At 42.4% G+C, this 23,145-nt stretch overlaps 1 protein-coding gene and 1 pseudogene across 9 annotated transcripts in view; one reads left to right on the top strand and one right to left on the bottom strand.

Annotated features, from left to right (window-relative positions):
* Positions 1 to 311: 311 nt before the first annotated feature.
* Positions 312 to 23,145, top strand: part of JADE3 (jade family PHD finger 3) — a 142,526-nt gene continuing 119,692 nt past the window's right edge. For 2 of the 9 annotated variants that reach the window (XM_019716748.3, XM_074324010.2), the window contains exons 1-3: positions 643 to 791; positions 1,590 to 1,678; positions 2,414 to 2,495. In XM_019716748.3, coding sequence (XP_019572307.2) covers positions 2,483 to 2,495 — 13 coding nt within the window. In that variant the 5' untranslated portion in view covers positions 643 to 791; positions 1,590 to 1,678; positions 2,414 to 2,482. Of the gene's footprint in view, positions 388 to 642; positions 792 to 1,589; positions 2,496 to 4,910; positions 5,075 to 23,145 lie in introns of those variants that run through there. The other 7 variants (XM_088794884.1, XM_088794885.1, XM_088794883.1 and 4 more) reach the window with 7 other exon arrangements.
* On the bottom strand, positions 13,208 to 13,759 carry LOC109437460 (elongation factor 1-alpha 1 pseudogene; annotated as a pseudogene).

The raw sequence follows: 23,145 nt of genomic DNA on the forward strand, positions 1-23,145 counted from the left end.
CTTTATAAGTGTATTCTGTGAATAGCCACCTTGGCTTTATCTTTATGGGTAATCCAAGCGCTAATGATTTAAATCAATAGTGCCAGACGAGGAGTTTTCTCTACATGAGGGTCCACTTATAGAACTTTGGAGTTAAAGGGGGCCGTGAAAAGCTTAGTTTGTATTTGAATATAGCCAAGGCACCTCCTGTGGTCCTCCCTGGCACACGGCGGGGCCAAGGCTCCTGGCGGCAGCAGCGCACCCAGCAGGAGCAGAGAGAAACCCACCTGGAGCACCGCGCGACGGGTGCGGGAGCACGAGGTGGGCGGAGCCTCGAGGCGCTCTGGCGGTAGCAACAGCTCCCAGCCCGCCAGAAGGGCGCTCGGCGGTCGGCGGGGAGCCAGTCGGGTAGGGCGAGCGCGGCCAGCGGTGGTGGTGGTGGTGGGGGGAATGCGGGAGGGGGAGGAAGGAAGGGGAAGAGGCGGAGCGTGGGAGCCCACAGTGTCAGGAATACAATAGTGCTCCGCGCCGCTTCAGCCGCCGCGGTGCCGCCGCCGCCCAACCGCTTGCCGGGCGCTGAGGCCTGACGGGCCCGGAGGGCGAGGGCCGAGGGCGGGAGCTGAGGCGCAGGGGGCGGCCCCAGCAGATCGGGCGGGGGGCGGGGGTGGGGAGGAGATTGGAGGGCAGGTGCGAGGGAGGGGAGAGAAGAAAGCGAGCAGTTCGGGGGGCGGTTACCACTCCAACCGGACTCGCCCGGCACAGTGCCGGGCCGAGCGTGGAGCTGGGAGGGAGCTTTGACTGGCTGCACGAAGGTAGGCGCCACTGAGGCCGGACGCGATGCGAGTGAGCTGGGGGGCGGCGCGCCGGGTGGGCACGGGAGGGGCTGCCTCAGGGAGCCGAAGCGGGCGGTGAGGGGCGCAGCGTCCCGGCCCAACCTCGCGGCGCTCCAGGTCGCTCCGGCGTCCCAGGCGGCTGGGGGCCGAGAGCGTGTGTGAGCTGATGTAAAGTGACCGGCAGTGGTCGGCGCGGGGGGCGGGGGCGGGCGCCCGAGCTCGGCTGCAGCCACACTCAGGCAGGCGTGGAGCGCCATAACTGTTGCGGCGGATCCCTCCGGTGCCCCTTCCCGACGCCCCCTCGCTCCCTGTCCTCTGCCTGGTCTCGGGTCTCACGGGGTCAGACCCGCGGCTGGAGGACCTGCTCTGCGGGACGCCTGGAGCCGGATGCTCCCGGGAGCGAGGGCGCGCCCTGGCTGTTTCGATGTTGGGGGGCGGGAAGAACCGTGAGCCCTGAGGGGGGGCAGGCGGTGAGGGGAGCGGCGAGGTCCTGGGTGAGCCTGGGCGCCCCGCGGGCTGGCGAACTTTCCCTCCCCCTCGCGTCATTGTTCTGGCGCTGCTGATCGGGTCCGCCACGACCACCGAGTGCCGGGCGGTCCGGGGGGTGGGAAAAGCAAGAGGGCTTTGCGACTCTTCTGGAGAAAATTTCCCACCGCTGTGCTTGGCAAAGTTAACTTTTCTCCAGCGATCAAGTTGGTTTTATTCGCTCCGCCGTGGGGCAATCGATTAAAAAATATATGTATAGACTCCCTCCAATCTTTTTCTCTCTCTTTTCAGAGCCACTGCTTCGGAGAAGTCTGTCTCTAAATTGCACAGGGCAACCTGCGTTTATTATTTGGGAGAAGGGAAGGGGGGCGTGATCTCGAGTGAGTGACCATAATGGTGGTAATGTGAAGGCATGTTTAAAAGTTGGTAGCATTGTGTAGCCCTGGGACATATGGAGCGCCTAGGCATTTGGCAAGAAACTTTTTTGGGCGCTTCTCTGACTTTCGGGGTTGCAAGGAAATACATGGCCTCAGATGTACACGAGATTTTTTTCAAGTGAGATCCGTTTATCTGTGAAGCTGAGGAGGCGATCCCAGCATCCCCCCCCCATCTTCCACCGTCTGACTGTATAAGAAATCAAAACCATGTTGATGGTGATTCCAGTGGCCTGGAGGGAAAGACGACCTCGTTCCCTGCATTCAGTCTGATAAAGATAACTGTCTGCTTCTCTCTAAACTCTAAAATAATTTAAGTACAGATTAGTTGCACAACATCTTGGCTTACTTTAAGCAACCCAGAATCCACTTTCCCAGAGTAGTTCTCTTAAATACCTTCCCTGCAGCCACTTCTTGTCAGCCTGGGGGTGGGGGTGAGGGGGTAAGAAAAGAGTAGACCCGAACAAAGCATTGTTTTTATTTAATTTAATACTTTCTTGACAACTGTAAACAATGGGAATGTGGATCCCAGCCTCTGTACACTTTGAATAGTGTAGTTCTCATAAAACATATGATTACTCTCCGGATAATTGGGAATAGATGGGGTTTTTTTTCTTTTTTGTTTAGCCGAGGAATATTCTATCTCTATAACATATCTTTTTTTTTTTTTTTCATTTATAGTGAGCTCTGAGCTTAAATATTTGAACTGTAGAAGGATAATACCTCTCTTCAAGGGGGTGAAGGGATTACATGAGGTGTTTTGGTAAGTGTTTCTCAGTTAGTGTGAGCTACCATCATTGCCACCTTTTCTTCAACTGTGCTTTTCTATAGTTTTGTTTGCTAGAAAAGAGCTCTTAACCCAATCTTGTTGCTGTGAAACAGTGCCGTTGTCCAGACAATTCTGGAATACTCAGGGGTTCTAGAACCCACACTTTGTGTCTCACTGTTTTCTGAGCTGCCTTGCTGTGTCTTGGCCTTCTCACCAGTAGGAGCCTGTGAAGCTCCCAACTCCTTCCTGAAGTGTTTGTGATCAGCTGGGAGCCAGGAGTGACTTGGAAGCAGCCTTGACCCACCATCTGGCCTGTAGAGAAGGTTCTCGGGCAGGACAGGTGATTGTTCAGAGCTCTCATCAGAGTTGAGACATATAGTTAAAGAACAAAGGATGTGGAAGACTCACAGGTTGAGTATGGGCCTCTTCTTTGATAATGCTTGTCCTTTCCCTCCCTTGTGTTTTCACTGCCACAGCAACCCATTTCTCCCCTAAGCTACACAAAGCCATTTCTTCTTTTTGCCCACTACTTTGAGGTCTGGCTAGAACTAGGCAAGTATCTGGGGGGAAGTTGGGGAGGCAGGAAGCATCAGGTGTTTGTGAAGACATGGCGTTACAGAGGGCTCTTACAAGCCTTGAGAAGGGACACAGGTTGAAGATTATCATAGGACGTGATGTACCTACCTCCTCATGGAGCTGACACACAAGGAGGAAGGTAGAGATCAGATGCTGGCTTCCATTAAGAAAATCTCTCATTGGGATAACTTACTATAACCTTTACTTACCTCATGTGATACATGAGGGGTGGGTGTTGGGGGACACTCCTCTGGCACTCTCCTGAAATGGCTACTAGTGGGACACTTGAATGGTTTACAAGTTTCTACCTGTTCCAGTTACAGTGGCTGGGAAAGCTGAAGCATTCTGGTTTGTGGGGTGGGGAGGATCTAGAATGAGTAGGTAGAAGTGGTGAACGAATAAAAGGGTGCTAGCAAGTGGTCATTACAGACCAAGTAACTACTGCTTTGAGTTTTCTGTTTTCTGGAATCTTCTGTTTTCTGGAATGGTTGTTTTTGCCTCCTCCCTGTAGGTCTCTCTGTAGACAATAGAGAAACTCTTACCATCAGACAATAGCGAAACTCTTAATAGTACATTCATTAATACTCTTCAAGCAGTAAATAATTTAATCTCTTACCACAACCCCAAAGCCATGGCTGAGCCCTGCTACCCAAGGAGTTCCTTGTCCCTTGATATTGGCTGATAGGCAAGGAAATCCAAGCATGGAGAATATAGTACCAGCGTGACACTAGACCTTGTGTGTTGTAATCTCCTGGGAAAATTGTTATTCTAAATTTTAAAAACTTATTTTGATATAATATTATAATTACAAAAAAGTTGCAAGAGTAGTACAAAGAACTCCAGTATTCCTTTTACCCGAAGTCACCAATTACTAACAGTTTGCTCCCATTTGCTTTATCATTTGTGCTTGCTGTTTCTTTTTCTGAACAGTGTGAGTAACCATTGAGAGGCTAGTACTTTTCAAGGGCATCCTGTCCTGAAGGGTGGCTCAGATGCAGCTGTGGGGTACAGCAGAACATGGTTGGTGATGCAGGGCCCCAGAGGTAGTGAAGTCTACCTACAGCCGTAAAACACATTTGTACATCACATGGAATCTCTGGTGCTGGATATAGGAATCATTATCAATTGTAAAATGGTTAAGATAAACGCCTCTTTTGTCATCATTCATGTCAAGTTTGTTCCTAACTATGCCAAACCTTAATATTGTTATGAAAATCTACTCCACCACCCCCAACTTTGTGCCATAATGTATTCTCCAACATTTTAATCGATTCATTCAGCAATCATGCATTGAGTGCCTCCAATTTGCTAGGGGGTATAAGAGGTGAAAGATATTCATCCCCTTACAATCACAACATCCAGTGGAAAGGAATAAAGAAAAGTACCATCACAGTCAGAGAGTGTTCTTCTGAAGTGGTCTACAGGGGGTGATTGGGACACCAGGCTGGTCAAGGATCTGAAGAGTAGATACCTGGGAATTGTTTGGGATGTATGTGAATGTGAAGATCCATCTTCTCTGAGGCTTGGCACTCTTAGTTGACAACGATCATGAGTTAGGGAAACCTTTGGTGTCATGCACCCAGCTTCGGCTATGGGGGTAGGCCAGCTTGGATTCTAATCTACCACTTGATCTTGGCCAGTTACTTAACTTCTCTGTGCCTCAGTTTATTCATCTGCCAAACCACTTCTTCGAGGTAATAATTGAGGTAACAATTGCTCTGTAAACATTCATTTTTATCTGCCCTTCCAAAAATGCAGTACATGGGGAAATCGCCTGAAAGGTATTAGGTAGTAAGGTGGGATTCAATGGAGTGTTTGTATTTTTCTCTACAGATAATTGCTAATTGTAATAAGAGCCGTGATGGAGATTACTGTGTGGAAGAATAACAATACCAGCAGCCGATGATGTGTTAACTATTTCCTGTGTGCGGAGCACTGTGCTAAGTGCTTAATGTAGGATATCTCTCTGAGGTTTGAGTCTCAGAAGTGAAACAAAGGTAACTTGTCTAAGGTCACACAGCAAGTTAAGAGGTAGAATGCTTCTGAGGGAGACCAGCAAGGTGCCCTGGGGCCTGAAGGATGAGCAGGAATAAAAGCAAGGTACAAGTCAGAGAATGGATTGGCAGGCAGAGGGAATAGCACGTGTGAGGGCACTGAGGTGGGAAAGAGATGTAAGGATCCATAGAGGTTTGGCTAGGACCTGGGGAAAGAAAGATGAGGTACGCAGGGGAAGATTGACAGGGCCTTATGGGACCTCATTAAGGAGCTTGTGTTTTATTCCAAGGGCAGTGGGAAGCTGCTGGAAGGTGTTTTTCACTTTTTCTTAAACCAAACCGTGTGTGTATATATACACTGTGGTACCCCGAAAATAAGACCTAGCCGGACAATCAGCTCTAATACGTCTTTTGGAGCAAAAATTAATATAAGACCCGATGTTACATTATATTATATTAATTGTACTATATTATACCTGGACTTATAGTAAAATAAGAGCGGGTCTTATATTAATTTTTGCTCCAAAAGACGTATTAGAGCTGATTGTCTGTATAGGTGTTATTTTCGGGGAAGCACAGTGTGTGTGTGTGTGTGTGTGTGTGTGTGTGTGTTTAATCCAGAAAAGCATCTAGGCCTAAACAAAAGTGGCTTAAGAAAGTAATTTCCCTGTCAGTGCCCCACTTTGTGATACAATAGAGGCAATGTTTCTAACCCAAATGTGTAGATCTTAGACAATTTTTACTACCCACCATTAACGTGGCTAGAAAGACTTGCTGTGATACTGGAAGAAGCTGGTCCTACAGGATGTTTTTAGAAGGAGGCTTAATTAGTCTCATATATCTGAGGATTTTTAGGCTGCATTAAGGGAGCTCTTGCAGCTTTCACCAAGCCCTGTCAAATGGGGAAAAAAGTAGAACTGGGAGAAAAAGTAATTCCTGGAAACCTGAGTTGTTCAGTGTTAGAAATGGAACTATTGAGTATAAGACTTTGGTTTAAATAAATCATGATAAAGATGCTTCAGTGACTAAATGGAAATATTTTTTATGTGTGGTTTTTTTTGTGTTTTTTTTTTTTGGTGTGTGCCGTCTGTGATGGCAGACAGCACATTTGTGAGAATCTGGGAAGACTTAGGCATTTTTTCAATACTTACATATTTATTTATTCTCATACAGGTACTGCAGGTTTTTCTGTTTGAAACTATTTATGTGCAGACTAAACTTCACAGGAGGAAAACTCGTGTGCTCTTCCCCTTTCCATATGTACTGGACCCCAAACATATTTACTTTGAAGTAGCCTGTGTCAGTTAGATTTGGCGGGGGATGGGCGGTGGTGGGCGGGTGGCTGGAAGATCTAAGATGGCCCTGCTCACACATCTGGTGGTTGGCAGGCTAGGTTGGTCTAGGAGGCCCTACGTCCCACGCCAAGATGGCTCATCTCCACTCCAAATGGTCTCCTCCAGCTAGCTGGTCTGAACTTGTTAAGATGGTGGTCTCCAAGACATAAAGAGTAGCGAGTGAGAACAGGCATCGGTGCCCAAGCACTTCTTGAGTGTCTGCTTGTGTCACATTTGATATTGTCCCATCAGCCAAAGCCTAGAAGTGCTTCTGTGGCTAAGCTCAGAGTCATTGTGGGAGGGAACCATCCAAAGGTGTGGATACAAAGAGATGCAAAAATTGGGGGCCATTACTACAGTAATACATAATAATTATGAATGTAACCTCTTTTCCTTTGACAAATCGTGTTAAACACCCATTTCTAAATGTAGTGTGTTCTTGAAACTAAGTAATATGATTGTGCCACCTCTTTTACTGAGTGTGGAGCTGAATGATGGTTTTTCTAGGAGGAAACCAAAGGGAGGCAGTGTGGCTCTGGATATATTCTCATGAGTGGCTTGACTGCTCATTGATTTGTGTGACTATGATCAACGGAGCCCCCCTGTGTTTCCTCAACCTCCTGCCCAAGCTTTCTCACAAAAACTGGAGTGCACTAGGCTATACGAGGGTTTGTAGACAAGAAAAAGATGCTTAATTGGGAATCCATCATTACCTGAAAGGTGAGAGAAACATTTGCAGCCTTTTCTCATAACCTTTATGTGATTTATAGTTTTTACCGATGAACAAAAAAGACTTACTTGGGCACTGTAATAAGGATAAAGGATTCTTTGTAGATGTGTTTTATTTGGTCAAGGTTTTAAAATCTTCCTGTGGTTGCAGGGAAATATCCAGTATTGTGCTGTGAAGTAGGGGGCCAGTGACCAGCAATTTGGGGCACCAGCCTTTGGTCTTTGATTGTGAAGTTTTTAGAAGTAACACCTTGCACATAACTGAAATGGGCTTTACAACCAGTTTGTGGCCTGAAACATTACAGGAAAATGCAGCTGGACCCTGGGAAGCACGTGTGGGACACTGGATAGAAGGCTCATTTTGTACGTCTTAGACTTGTACATTCCTCCAGAAAATGGTGTGGTGATAGACTCTCAGCTTCCCTTCTTTTCTCCTAGGATAAAAATTAAAGGTGAAAAATCCCTGACATTGTAAAAATGAGGGACTTGGAAATAGCCATCAAAATTATAAATGCACATATCGTTTGACCCAGCAAACACTTCCAGGAATTTATTCAACACATATTTGCATATTACTTGGAGTATTGCTTATAATAGCAAAAGGTTGGTAATATCCTAAGTATCAGTCACGGCTCGATTGTACAGTAGTATATATCACACTGATACTGCATGATCTCCAAGATGTACAAAGTGAAAAAAAAAGCAAGAAACAGAACAGTGTGTATCATATATGCTACCATTTGTGTAAAATAGATAGTGAGGCAATAATATATACATTCTTGCTTATACAGAAAATATTTCTTGAAGGATATTCAAGACACTGATAGTTTGGGGTTGTACATGCTCAGGGGCAGACGGATGGAGGGAGACTTTTCACTGCATAAACTTTTATATGTGCTTTTTGAATTTTAAGCCATGTGAATATATTACCATATTTTTAAAATTAAATACATTCATTTAAAAAGAGATGGTATATGGTGATGGTGATGTGAACTTACATGGACTCCCACCGAAGTTGACCTGGTCAGAACTATCTCTATTAAAAATATATATCCTTGCCTGACCACTGTGCTATACACCTAAAGCTGAAGCAGAATAATATTGAGTGTCAGCTATAACTAAATATATGGGTACGTATAGTCACAGGATGTGGAGTAAAACATAGGGATTGTAACAGCTATATAAGATGTCAGAGGGTTAGTAGATTGGGGAGGTTATCACTTTGTCAGGGGTGTAAATGTTTATTTCGTTGCTTTGTACAAGGCAAGTAATATGCTGAAAGAGGGGAAAAAATTCTCAACTCAGAATTCCATATTCCATGAAAGTGTCCTTCAAAAGTGAAGAAAAAATAGGGCGACCAGTTAGCTTGAATCTAATAAAAAATGTGTGTGTGTGTATTATATATGTCTCCTGATATGATCTCACTTATATGTGGAATCTAAAGAATAGAATAAATGAACAAGCTAATCAGAAACAGTCTCAGAGACATAGAGAAAAAACTGAGGGTTGCTAGATGGGAGGAGGGTGGGGATGAGGGAGAAGGTGAGGGGATTAGAAAGCACAGTCAGTAACCACAAGATTGCCACTGGGATATGAAAGACAGTTGGGGAATATAATCAATAATGTAAAGATTTTGTAGGTTATCCAGTGGACGCTTGTCTTATTAGGGAGACCACTTCATGGACGGACTAGATGCCTGACTACTGTGCTGTATGCCTGAAGCTGAATAATAATGAATGCCAACTATAATTTAATATATATGTGGTCACAGGATGTGGAGTACAGCATAGGGAATAGAGTCAGTGGAATTGTAACAGGTATATACGATGTCCAGGGGTAGCAGATTGTGGGAGAGGGTTATCACTTTGTGAGGGGTGTGAATGTCTAACAATTACATTGTTTTGTACACCTGAAACTAATAAAACATGTATTGATATCAATATAGATAGATATGCATACAGATATATATCTCCTGTCACGTTTGTTTCCTAGAAATGCCTCAGAATAATGTACTTCTGAATTTTTAACTATAGTCCTGCCTTTTCCAAAATGTCATCTGAGTGGAATCATATAATATGTAGTCGTTTTGGTTTGGCTTCTTTTACTTGATTTTATCCATATTATGTTCCTGTTCCTTTCCTCACTGAATAGTATTCCATTGTATGCATGTACCACACTTTGTTCAATTCACCTGTTGAAGGACAACTTGGCTGCTTCCATGTTCTTGGCGATTATGAATAAAGCTATAGTAAACATTAACATGCAGGTTTCTTTGTGAACATAAGTTTTCCGTTCATTTGGGTAAGTACCTAGGAGTGAGATTGCTGAGTTTTTATAAGAAACTGTCAAACTGTCTTCCAAAGTGGTTCTACCATTTGGCACGTTTGCCAGCCACGAATGAGGCATGTGTCAAGGTTCATTTTCCCACATATGGATGTCCACTAGCTCCAGGATCATTTGGTAAAAAGACTATCCTTTCTCCATTGAATTGCTTTTGTACCTGTGTCAAAAATATGACTTTGCTGTGTGGGTCTATTTCTGAGCTCTCTATTCTGTTGCATTAATCTATGTGTCTATCATTTTATTATTATCACAAAGTCTTGGTTAGTATAGCTTTGTAGTAAGTCTTGAAATCAGGTAAGATGAATACTCTTTCTTCTTCTGTATCAGAATTGTAGTGGTGAGAGAGGACATGCTTCATTTATTCCAATCTCGGAAAGCTTTCCATCTCTCACCGTTAGGTATGTTAGCTGTAGGTTTTTGAACATACCAGGGGTGCCAAAAAAATGTATACATATGACTTGTATTCATCTTTTGTTATTGATATATATTAAGTAGTACAATTGTAATACAGTTTTTTCCTTTCTTAAAATATGTATATGGTTTTTTTTTTGGCACCCTCTGTATATACCCTGTCATGTGGAAAAGAATTGTCACAGTAGGCCTGAGGCTGTTTGCTGTCTTTAGAAGGCCTGCTTGCAAGATTGGCCCTTGGCTGGTACCTGGGAAATGGGCTTTTCACACATTTTGAAGATAAACTATTCTACCTTCATTTATTCCTTTTCCAATTCTCTTCATTTCTTTATGCTAATCCAAGTTCCCACCTTAATCTTTCTGCCTGAAGAATTTTCCTTTAACGTTTCTTTTATGCCAGGTCTGCTGACAGTAAATTTTTTGTCTGAGAAAGTCTTTATTTTATTTTTCTTCAATTTTTTAAAAACTTTTATTTATTTTAAGTGTTTTTCCAGGACCCAACTACAAGTCAAGTAGTTGTTCCAATCTAGCTGTGGAGGGCGCAGCTCAGAGTGGCCCATGTGGGGATCGAACTGGCAACCTTGTTGTTAAGAGCACCACGTTCTAACCAACTGAGCTAACCGGCCGCCCTATTTTTTCTTCATTTTTGAAGGACACTTTCATGGAATATGGAATTCTGAGTTGAGAATTATTGCCCTCTTTCAGCATATTGCCTTGTTTGCATGGTTTCTAATAAGTCTGCTGTAATTCTTACCCTTGTTCCTCTATAGTTAACCAGTCTTTTTTCCTCTGGGTGTCTTGGAGGTCTTTCTTTGCCTAGGTGTGACTTTTTAATTTTTTTCATATTTATCCTGTTTGATGTTCTCTGAGCTTCTTGTATCTGCGGTTTGTTGCCTGTCACTAATTTTGGAAAGTTCTCAGTTATTATTTCTTCAAATAATTCTTGTGCCCTGTTTTTTTTTCCTTTGTCCTTCTGGGATTCCAATTACAAGTATGTTATACTGTTGGATATTTCCCACAGTTCTTGTGTGCTGTGTTCCATTTTTTTCACTCTTTCGTGTCTTTCTTTTAATTTTTGTTGACCTGATCAATAAACTTGATATTCATGCTCCCTGATTCCTTGGCTGTGTCAAGTCTGCTGTTGAGCATGTTGTGTTTTTTACTGTGGGTTTTTTTTTTTTTTTTGTTTTTTTTTTAATTTCTAGCATTTCCATTTGAGTCTTACAGTTTCTGTCTCTTTGAAATTATCCATCTGGTCTTGCATTTGTCTACTTTTCCCGTTAAAATCTTTAACGTTAATCATAATTCTTCTAAATTTCATTTCTGATAGCCACGACATCTGTGTCATACTGAGTCTGGATCTGATGATTGCTTTGTCACTTGGAATATTTTCTTGCCTTTTCTTATGCCTCATAAGCTTATTGAAAGCTGAATATGGGCAGGAGATACTGAGGTAAATTGATATATTTGAAGAAGAACACAGGTTCCTTTCTGCTAGGCCCTTATTGGGGGGACTAGAGTTAATCTAGGCAGGAGGTGACTTGCATTGGATGTTTGGTTTTGCAGTGGGCACCAGAGATTTCTGATTCCTCTGGTGGTAACCTTTTTGCCTCTTGCTTGGCTTGGGGTTTTCCTTTGTGTTGTTTCCCAAGAGTTGTTTCTTACAGCCCTCCTAGTTGTATTCCACTGTTACTAACCATGTAGCTGGTTTGCCAGGTGGTGGCTGGTGAGGGAGGAGGACGTTTTGTGATGATTTTATTCAGCCTTAGACTTAACAAAGGTACTGGAACCTGGGCCTTGAGTGGGTCCTTCAGAGGATTTCCTGCTCCTCCTCCAGGTATGGAACTTTTTCTTTTTCCTCTGTTCCTTTTCCCTTGCTGCAGTGAGGACACCGGTGTCCTCAAGCCTTGGGTTTTCAGCCCTTCCCCCTGCGGATTAAGCCTTTTGTTCTGTACGGGAGATAAAGGAAAGAGGTCTGGGTGGATTTCACAACGGGTGCTGTTTTCCTCAGGCAACCAGCCCCACCGTGAGAGCTTCCTCTGGGATTTTCCCCATCCTCCCGGTAGGAACCTGGTGGGGTTCCTGTAGGAAAAACTTGTAAGAGGATGGGAATGCTCCCCCATGTGGAGCCCAGGAGCTTCATAACTCTCATGACACCCTGTACTCCGGCCTCCAGTAATTTATCAGCATTTTCAGTTTAATCTTCCCATTGATTGACATGCTCGGATCATGTGTGCAGGCGCCTGGCTTTTCAGATAGAGATGCTGGTTTGCCCTGTGACCTTGGTTCTCTGATAGGTCCAAGAAGATTGTCTAGCTTCTTTCTTGGAAGGGTGGGAGTGATGGCTTTTCAGTGCTTTACATGTCACAGCTGAAACCTGAGTCCTAAAATACGTTTTAATCTACATAAATGTCTAATGCTGTGCATGGCCCATAAAACTCAGTACAGGTTAGTTTTCCCCCTTTTTCTCTTTTTCTCACCCCCTTGAATTTTATGGTTTTCTGCCTAGGGAGCCAGAAATAATTGATTCTGGTTTGGGTTCTGCCTGTTTTAGGCTTTAAAAACTTGTACACCACTGGCAGTATGTTATGTTTACCTTGCTCTCTTCCACAATTCTGTGTATGCCTTGGTAATTATTGAGCACATTGTTAGCACTCAGTAATTATTTTCCTTATTCAAAATTAGAGCATAATTAAGACTTTCTAGATTACAGGTTTTGCTAGTGACCATGTGTCTGTCATTGTTATTCCTCACATTTCCAGATGTAATTCAGTTTAGCAAATATTTGTTGAGTGCCTACTGTTCTACGAGTGAGGCACTAGGTGTTGAGTAGAATACAGGCGGTGGACCAAGGCAGTGGAAGCCCTGTGGATGGAAGGATGTTGCAACTTGGGAGATACCTCCGTTTCAACCTAAAGGATTTTAAAAATTCTTTTTAAAATTCTATCTTCAATTATACTGGAGATACATGAGTGCATTCCAGTAAAAATTGTAGAAAGAGCCATGATGGTCCATGTCATTATTATGACATCCTCATTCCATCACATTTACCTTCCCAGGATGAATTTTGATGACTTATTTTTGTTTTACTATGTAAATTGTTGTATCAGGTATCATGCCATCTAATCATTTGCTGAAATACTTTTATTTTTCAGTGAATAAGTACCCAAATTCATTTAACTTTTAAGGAGTGTATATTTATGTATGTGTTTTCTCATTCACTTTGTTTTAATGGGTCTCAAAATTCTGTGGCAGATTTTTGGTCAAGTTGTTTCTGTTAAAAAGTACCGATTTTAAAATCCAAATGGTCAACAAAATGGTCTCCTTTCCTTCTGAAGGTTTTACAATTCATTGTAATCATTAACCAGTCTTTTACTATTACACTTAAATGGCCAATTGAGACAAACAGTTCTGAGACCATTCTTCCACCACTGATTAAGACTGGGGTGGCAGGTATTGGGGATAATATTCATTTGGCCTTCTGAGCTTTCTGGGCAGACTTGGTGACCTTGCCAGTTCCAGCTGCCTTCTTGGCCACTGCTTTGATGACACCCACAGCAACTGTCTGTCTCCTGTCATGAACAGCACAACGGTCCAGAGGAGGGTAGTCAGAGAAGCTCTCAACACACATGGGCTTGCCAGGAACCATAGCAGTGATGGCAGCATGACCAGATTTCAGAAACTTGGGGCCATCTTCCAGCTTTTTCCCAGAACGATGATCAATCTTCTCCTTCAGCTCAGCAAATTTGCAGGCAATGTGAGCTGTGTAACAGCCCAGCCCAGGTGCGTTTCCGGCACTGATTTGGCCTAGATGGTTCAGGATAATCACCTGCATCCTGAAGCCAGCTGCTTCCATTGGTGGGTCACTTTTGCTGTCACCAGCCACATTGCCACAACAAACATCTTTGACAGATGCATTCTTGACACTGAAGCCTTCATTGTCCCCAGGAAGAGCTTCACTCAAAGCTTCACAGTGCATTTCATCAGACTTTATTTCAGTTGTAACTCTGACTGGAGCCAAGGTGACCACTATGCCAGGTGTGAGAACACCAGTCTCTACTCGGCCCCCAGGGCAGGACCACTATCACCAACTGTGTAGACAGGGGCAGGCGCACAGGTTTGTCAGTTGGACAAGTTGGTGGCAGGATGCAATCCAGAGCTTCAAGCAGCTTGGTTCCTCTGGCATTGCCATCTTTGTGGGTGACTTTCCATCCTTTGAACCAAGGCATGTTAGCACTTGGCTCCAGCATGCTGTTACCATTCCATCCAGAAACTGGCACAAACGCTATTGTGTTAGGGTTGTAGCCAATTTTCTTAATGTAGGTGCTGACTTCCTTAATGATTTCCTTGTATCTCTTCTGGCTATAAGGCAGCTCAGTGGAATCCATTTTGTTAACACCCACAGTTAGTTGTTTCACACCCAATGTGCAAGCCAGAAGGGTATGCTCATGGGTCTGCCCATTCTTGGAGATACTTGCTTCAAGTTCACCAGCAGCAGCAGCAGCAACAATCAGGACAGCAAGTGAGCCTGAGATGTGCCTGGAATCATGTTTTTGATAAAGTCTCTCTGTCCTGAGGCACCAGTGATGGTCACACAATACTTGCGCGCCTTGAATTTCCACTGGGCGATATCAGTGGTGATACCACGCTCAGGTTCAGCTTTCAGTTTATCCAAGACCCAGGCAGACTTGAAGGAGCCCTTTCCCATCTCAGCAGCCTCCTTCTCAAACTTTTTGGTGAATCTTTTGTTGATCCCACCACATTTATAAATCAAATGGCCAGTAGTGATAGACTTGCGTGAATCTTCATGTCCAGTAATGACAATGTTGATATGAGTCTTTTCCTTTCCCCTTTTGGCTTAGATTTAATGGCGGTTTTCATGATACCTGTGTTCTGGCAGCAAATCTGTTACAAAACAGCTAAGGAATGTTTATTTAAAGAGGTAACTGTCATCATTCAGTTTGGATGCATAGCCTGAAAATGGCTTTTTGCTTCACATCATTACAGTGTAACTTTTAATTTTTAAATCTGAAAACTTGTTAGTGGTAAATAGAACTATAACAGTCTACTGTGAGTAAATGGGAAATACAGAAATTAGTGCTGACTGAAAAGATGATCTATTACCTTTAAAAAAAACCATTATACAGTAAAATTGATTTTTTGGGGGTGTGCATAGTTCTGTGGATTTTGACACATGTATAGATTGGTGTAATCACCACCACAGTCAAGGTACAGAACAGTTCCATCACCCCAAAAAACTCCTTTGTGCTACCTCTAGTCACACTTTTCCCACCCCTGGCAGCTACTGATCTGTGCTCCATTGCTGATAGTTTCGTCATTTTGAGGAGGTTTCCTGTATAGAGATGTGTTTTAAGATAGGTTCTGAGAAATCATACATGGTTCACATCATGGGGGCTCCAAGAGACCATGTCCTCAACAGTTAGCTTTTAAAAAGTATAAAAATAACATTTAGTGATTATCCAAATTACTTATTTTATGGAAAGGTACTAAGGCTCATATCTTGAGGAGTGTGTAGCCTGGGGCTTGGTATATGGCAAGCACTCAACACGTGTTGGTTGATTCTGAGCTACTTTTTCCATTTTCTTTATGAACTATAGCAAGGTATTAACTTTTGGTGAGCGGGATTCTTTAATGTTGGGAGGACAAGTAAAACCATCAAAATTGGGCATCTGGTCCAACCTTTGGATGTTATATAGGGCTCCCATACACCTATGTTCTAAACGTTTTCACCACTGAGGACAACTTTTGAAATTTTCCTTACTAACAACTGTCACATAAATGGTGTGACACTGTATGTAATCTTTGGGTCTTACTTTTTATCACTCAGCATAATGCTTTTGAGTCATCCAAATTGTGTGTATCAATAGTTTGTTCCTTTTTTATTTTTTTAATTATTTTTTCAGTTACAGTTGACATTTAATATTATTTTATATTAGTTTCAGGTGTACAGCATAGTGGTTAGACATTTGTTCCTTTTTTTTATCGTTGAGTTGTATTCCATTGTATGAATGTACCACATTTGGGTTGTTACCAGTTTTGGGTAATTATAAGTAGAGCGGTTATAAAAATTCACGTGCAGGTGTTTGTGTGTACATAAATTTGCCCCTCTACAGTAAATACATGAAAGTGAGATTGCTAGAATTATACTACAATTCATGGTAAGACTAGTTAGCTAGAGTTTGAATGCTAGAGTGGATAGAGTAGCAGACCCAAGTTGAATCCTGTTTTTGCTTCTAACTAGCTATGCAACCTGAATGAGTTTAACCTCTTTGTGCCTCAGTTTCCTCATTTGTAAAATGAAGTCAGTAATACTAACCACTTAGGTTGTTGTGTCAAATTAGTGCTATATTAAGGATAAAATACTCAGCAATGTCTGACATACCTATTATTATTATTATTATTATTATTACCATTACCTCATGTTTAATAGAACCTTTTCTTGTCAGAAACAGTCAGCTTTGATTAATTAAAATGGACCATTTAAGTAATCCATAGTGTGGCGTGTTTGGTAGGCAAGTTTCAAAGCACATGCTCTCTGTGGGGGAAATTTCTTGACAGTTGTTAGTAAAGGGAAATTTCAAAAGTTGTCCTCAGTGGTGAAAACGTTTAGAACATAGGTGTATGGGAGCCCTATATAACATCCAAAGGTTGGACCAGATGCCCAATTTTGATGGTTTTACTTGTCCTCCCAACATTAAAGAATCCCGCTCACCAAAAGTTAATACCTTGCTATAGTTCATAAAGAAAATGGAAAAAGTAGCTCAGAATCAACCAACACGTGTTGAGTGCTTGCCATATACCAAGCCCCAGGCTACACACTCCTCAAGATATGAGCCTTAGTACCTTTCCATAAAATAAGTAATTTGGATAATCACTAAATGTTATTTTTATACTTTTTAAAAGCTAACTGTTGAGGACACTTGATGAGGCATGGTCTCTTGGAGCCCCCATGATGTGAACCATCTATGATTTCTCAGAACCCATCTTAAAACACATCTCTTTACAGGAAATCTCCTCAGTTCTGAGGAGCACATTGAGGAGAGAGTTACAGAACTTCAGCATGCCCACTCAAATCTCTCCCTAGCGTGCTGTGAGTAGAACGTGCAGCGGAGGCCCCTTTCTTGCAGAACTCCAGTGTAGTACGGTCCAGTTCAATCTGAGCAAACATCGGGACCAGAGGGCGTGTGTTTCCCTGTGCTTTGAGGTACGCACAGAAGGCTACCCATTCACCAGCTAGACGGGAGGAAATCTCGTGTGTGGAAAGAGGAACCTAAATGTTCTTTCTTGTTTGTTAGTTCAGTTGTTTTGTAATGTTTTCAAATGACACAATCCATCGACTGAGGATAATTCTTCACCTGGGATTCCAGGCAGAACTGGGTAGAACAAGAAGTCTTGAGCAAACAGTCTGAGATGTCATCTCTGTACTGTTTCCTCACTGTGTCCCCGACCCCAGTACTACCAACAGTCCAACACTCACGTTTCCCTGGAGCCTTTCCTCCCATCTGGGACACCCTTCCTTCTTTTGCCCTGCTAATCCTGCCTGGGCCATTTCTTTTCAAATTCTTGAAAGTGATGGCTCAGCAAGAGACACCTCTCTTCCCGCACCCCACTCATTTGGACACCATCCCCTACTCCATGTTCTCTCATTAAGGCCTTTCTTTTCTAGTCAACTTTAGCACCTATTGCCATACTTCCTCGCTCTGTAACATATTTTGTATACATATGACCTGAGGATTTACAACTAGATTGCCACTCTCTGATTGATAGGAAACCCTCAAATTATCTATGTCCTGCCTTCCACAAATACAAAATGAGAATTGCTGCCTGCTGTTTAACAAATTAAACATCGGTTCTCATTTTGTGTTAAAAAATTACGTGTAACATGTTCTAATGGCCACATACGCGGTTGGACAATTAAGTTCGCGAACTCACCCTAGAAAAAGTGCTACATACCTCATTGCTGAATATCACTACGGTCACCTTTGAAGTACTCCCCTTGGGAAGCTATGCACTGATGCCAGTGCCTACTCCACCCTTCAAAGCAATTTTGGAACTCTTTTTCTGGAATGGCCATCAGAGCTGTTGTCGTATTCCCCTTGATGTCCTGAATGTCATCAAAATGTCTTCCTTTCAGTATTTCCTTTATCTTTGGCTAAAGGAAGAAGTCATTGGGGGCCAGATCAGGTGAGTAGGGAGGGTGTTCCAATACAGTTGCTAGTTTACTGGCAAAAAACTCCCTCACAGACAGTGCCGTGTGAGCTGGTGCATTGTTGTGATGCAAGAGCCATGAATTGTTGGCCAGAAGTTCAGGGCGTGTAACTTTCTCATGCAGCCTTTTCAGCACTTCCAAATAGTATACTCGGTTAACTTTGTCCAGTTGGTACAAATTCATAATGAATAATCCCTCTGGTATCAGAAAAAGGTTAGCAGTATCACTGCAACAAGTTCACGAACTTAATTGTCAGACCTCATACGACCTATAGTTTGCAAAAGAAATAAGCATTTTGCGGACTGTGATTCCTTGCCATGCTGCTACTGTGAAAAACTGTGGCCATACAGTCTGCCTGGGCAGAGCACGGCTTCACAGTGTTGATTACAGTCAAAACTACAGGCAGCTTTTCCCTGGCTCCATCATGGTTTCCAGCCTTCCCTGTGATTCCTTGCCCACTTACAGTGTCCAAGAGCACTAGGAATTTTTTCTTTTCAAATGTAGATGAACTTTGGCTATAAACGGTTGTATCCTACCTGTCTCATATGAAGCTCGCATCATATACAGGACAGAGGTGTGTGTGTATTACGAGCCTAAATTTAGCTGTCTATGATAACCAGTTTAAATCAGGATAAACCTTTTTTATACTTCTAAATAAACGTATCTGTGAAAGCTCCAATTGTGCCATGTAGCCCCTCGAGGAGAATCCACGTAGGTCTTGCCTTTAGGGAAACTGTCTCGAGGCTGCTTTCTTGCCATGATCTGTGTGCTTCTACAGCCCAGGCGCGACTCCACCTCCTTCCATCCGCTGTCCATCAGGCTCTGAAGGCCTCTTCCCTCCGCTCCTGCCACTAGGTCCCCACTGACCCCTGGCTGCCCACTGTGTAGCAGGTAGTGTCTGTATTCCTGAAAGCCTAGCAAGTAATGTCCCCCACACCCAATCGTAACCTTTCTCACCACCCCTACCTCTTACTTCTCGAGTCCTCTTCTCTACCCACTCTCCCCAAACATGCCTTCACTGGAGTCTAAACATACCATGAGTCATCCTGCCGATCTGTCTGTACGGCCTCTGCCTGAAGTTCTCCACATTCCTCTGGGTTTGTTCCATCCTGCACATTCTTCAGAACCCACTTCTGACAAAGCTCTTTTTTCTTTTTTTTTTTTTACCTCAGTGGTTCCTTCCATTTCTGAAGGCGCACAGAACTACATGTCTCCACACATTGTCCTGAATGGGATGGTGTGATAGCGTACTTAATGGCCACAAAGTCCTTTCATCTCTGTATGTACATCCCTCTATAGTGTGGCTTTGCAGCTTGGCCCGTGAAGAGGTGGAGTTTCTCTATTCCTTTAATTTGAGCTGCACTTGTAACCTGCTTTGGCCAGCAAAATGCAGCATGAGTAAAGTAACTCCGGGTAACTTCTGAGCCTAGGCTTCAAGAAGGGCTGTAGCTTTCCTCTGGCTCCCTAGAAACCCTGAAACAACCATGTACAGAATCCCCAGCTAGCCTGCTGGAGGAAGAGAGATGATGGGGATAGACAGGCCAGTCAACAGCCGTGTGTGAGGCCATTTTAGAACATTCAGCCCCAGTCTCATTGCCAGGTGACTTTGGAACCGCATGAGGGACCCTGGGAAAGACTAGCAGAAGAACCACCTAGCTGATTCTAGCCCAAATTGCTGATCCACAGAATTGCGAGCAAACAAAATTGTTGTTATTTATAAATAAATGCTTGTTGATTAATTGACATTTAAAAAGCAGTTACTCTTAGAACTGTTCTATATCTTGTTTGTACTGGTAATTATATTCATACGCATTTGTCAAAACTTGAACTGAACATTAAAAAGGGTAAATTATATTGTGTATAATTTTTTTAAATTAAGGTATAATTCAAAGCAATTATGCTGAAGAAATCCATTTATTTGATAAATGTAGCTAAATGTATAGGTAACATGTTACTGTGAGAAAAGAAATTTGGCCCTTTGAAAATAAATTTGCACATAATAGGCACTCAGTAATGTTAGTTTCCTTCTTCCTTCCACACAAATTCTTCACAATCACCTGTCAAGGCTGTTAAAGAGCACATTCCCACCCTCGAGATGGCTGGATCTCAGGTGATTTATGAGATCCTATGATTGATTTGAAAGGTAAATAAATGACTATTTTAGAATGCTTATGTAAAATACAATATATAAGCGCTACCATGCTATCCTAAAGGCTTGCCCCCTAGAACCTTAATTTTATTTCCAAAGATTTAGACTCAGTTATAAATAAACCATTAGCCCTCTGTTAATAGAAATTATTTAAAACTTTAAAATAATACAAAAGGATGATTGAATGTCTTTTCACTGTCATACTGGAGCATTGACTGAGAGGCCCACCAAAGATTTAGTTCTCTAGGGGATTGCATCTTTCTTTGGCTCATTATTCACTAATGATTCAGGTCCAGATTTCTTGAACTGATGTGTTAAATTACATGTTTTTGTCGGGTAGAGATGTAAAATTTTCTTTTTGGTACAAGAAAGAATCCCAAAGACTACAGATTAATTGTCCTATAGGGCATTAACCATTCTTCTAATTTAACTATTTTACGAGGTCTGTCAATTAAGTTCACGAACTCATCCTAGAAAAAGTGCAACATACCTCACTGCTGAATATCAGTCCAGTCACCTTCGAAGTACTCCCCTTGGGAAGCTATGCACCGATGCCAGTGCCTAGTCCACCCTTCAAACCAATTTTGGAACTCTTTCTCTGGAATGGCCATCAGGGCTGTTGTCATATTACCCTTGATGTCCTGAATGTCATCAAAATGTCCTCCTTTCAATATTTCCTTTATCTTCAGATAAAGAAAGAAGTCATTGGGGGCCAGATCAGGTGAGTAGGGAGGGTGTTCCAATGCAGTTATTTGTTTACTGGCTAAAAACTCCCTCACAGACAGTGCCGTGTGAGCTGGTGCATTGTCGTGATGCAAGAGCCATGAATTGTTGGCGAAAAGTTCAGGTCGTCTAACTTTTTCACGTGGCCTTTTCAGCACTTCCGAATAGTAAACTTGGTTAACTGTTTGTCCAGTTGGTACAAATTCATAATGAATAATCCCTCTGATATCAAAAAAGGTTAGCAACATCTTTGCAACAAGTTCGCGAACTTAATTGCCAGACCTCTTATTCTAGCATTTTTATTTTCAGTATCTATGTATACCAGATCTCTCAAATATTCTTTGAATAAGCCTAACATCCTACTACTAATAAACTAGTAATTCCCTTACTTATAACATTCCCTTACTAATAAATTAGTCTTTGCTATGTGCTCATTCTATATTTGCATGTGAGTCATGTTTTTTTCTATGCAGTTTATTGTATCAGGTCTTATACTTAAGTCTTTGATCCATTTTGAATTAACTTTGGTACATGGTGACAAATAGCAGTCCAGTTTCATTCTTTTGCACGTGGCTATCCAATTCTCCCAGCACCATTTATTGAAGAGTCTGTCTTTGCTCCATTGTATGTTTTTAGCTTCTTTGTCAAAAATTATCTGTCCATATTTATGTGGTTTTATTTCTGGGTTCTCAATTCTATTCCATTGGTCTATGTGTCTGTTTTTCTGCCCAATGGCGTATTTTAAAGAAATAGAACAAAAAATCATCAGATTTGTTTGGAACCACAAAAGACCCCAAATAGCCAAAGCAATCTTAAGAAAAAAGAACAATAATGGAGGTATCACACTTCCTGACTTTGGCTTGTACTACAGGGCTACAATAATCAAAACAGCATGGTATTGAGTCATGTTTTTTAATTTTGAAAATTGTATTATGACATCCCAAACATCCTACAGCATTGCTGGTGGATCACGCCCCAGCCTATGCAAAGTCCCTGAAATCCACTACTGGCTGCTGGGGTATTTTAGTGCTATACCAGCACCTTGAAATACCTTTCTGATCATACTGGTACCTGAAGAGGTCTTCACAGGAAAAAACAAAACTGGATACCTCTGCAGGTGCTCAAGAACACTGAAGACTTTGTAGAACTACTCTCACAAAATGAGAAACTGATGTTCCTTCTGTCATGTTACTGTTCTTTCTATAAGCTGAGAGGATGACATTAAGAACCTTTGTTTTAGGAGATCCAGAGCTGACAGACTCACACTGGGCCCTTCTTTTCTGTCAAACACTATTTCTGTAATCTGCTTTTGCTAGTAATGGCCATAAAATAACTATATTGGAGCAATAAAAATTGATAAACTACCAACTGCCTCGAAAATCTAATGGCTTTGGCAGAATATACTGCAGCTCACTGTGATAGGACCTCCTTTTCCCTAACAGGTTTTATTTTAACACTTTCCTTTTCACACTAATGAACAACATAATCAAATTCACAAATTCAGCAAATGTGCAGTGTGTCCCAGGCACTAGGCACTGCTCTACCCTCACGAGCCCCTCCCCACCCCCACCCTGCCCCAAGCAGGCTCCAATAGTACTCAGTGTCAGTCATTGATTGGTAGTTATCCAGGATGAAAATGGAGAATAGAGCCCAAATGGAGGGTTGCAGTCTGCTGTATCAGCACCCAAAGGATTTCAAATGGAGTCAAGCAAAAGAATGGATCTCTTTCATATTAATAAAAGCTTAGTTACGTATGTACAAGACCACTGAGTATTAAATACGTACAAATTTGTAACATCCTGAGAAACTGGTGTTTATAAATATTCTGAATCAGCTTGATAATTTTATTGAAAGAGGCATAAAACAAATACCTTGCAATAAAAACTCAAACTCAGAAATAATCCACGTATGGCGCCCATTCATACAAAAACCAAAGTACCAACTTGCCATTCAGCATAGGGCATCCTCTGCAGAAGAAGTCAGAACTAAAATTTTAAAACACCGGGGAGGAGGGGTGGAGTGGGTGGAGGATATGGAACAGGAGCCGGGGAAAATATTTCAACCCATCTTTTTCCTAGTGATTATTCAAACAAAATTCTTTAATTCACTATAAAATGTTTTTGAAAAAAAGTAATCAATTAGGCCAGCTTCTGCC

The sequence above is a fragment of the Rhinolophus sinicus genome, chromosome 18 (assembly GCF_057876585.1).
Source record: "Rhinolophus sinicus isolate RSI-liver-muscle chromosome 18, RSI-T2T, whole genome shotgun sequence".
NCBI lineage: Eukaryota > Metazoa > Chordata > Mammalia > Chiroptera > Rhinolophidae > Rhinolophus > Rhinolophus sinicus.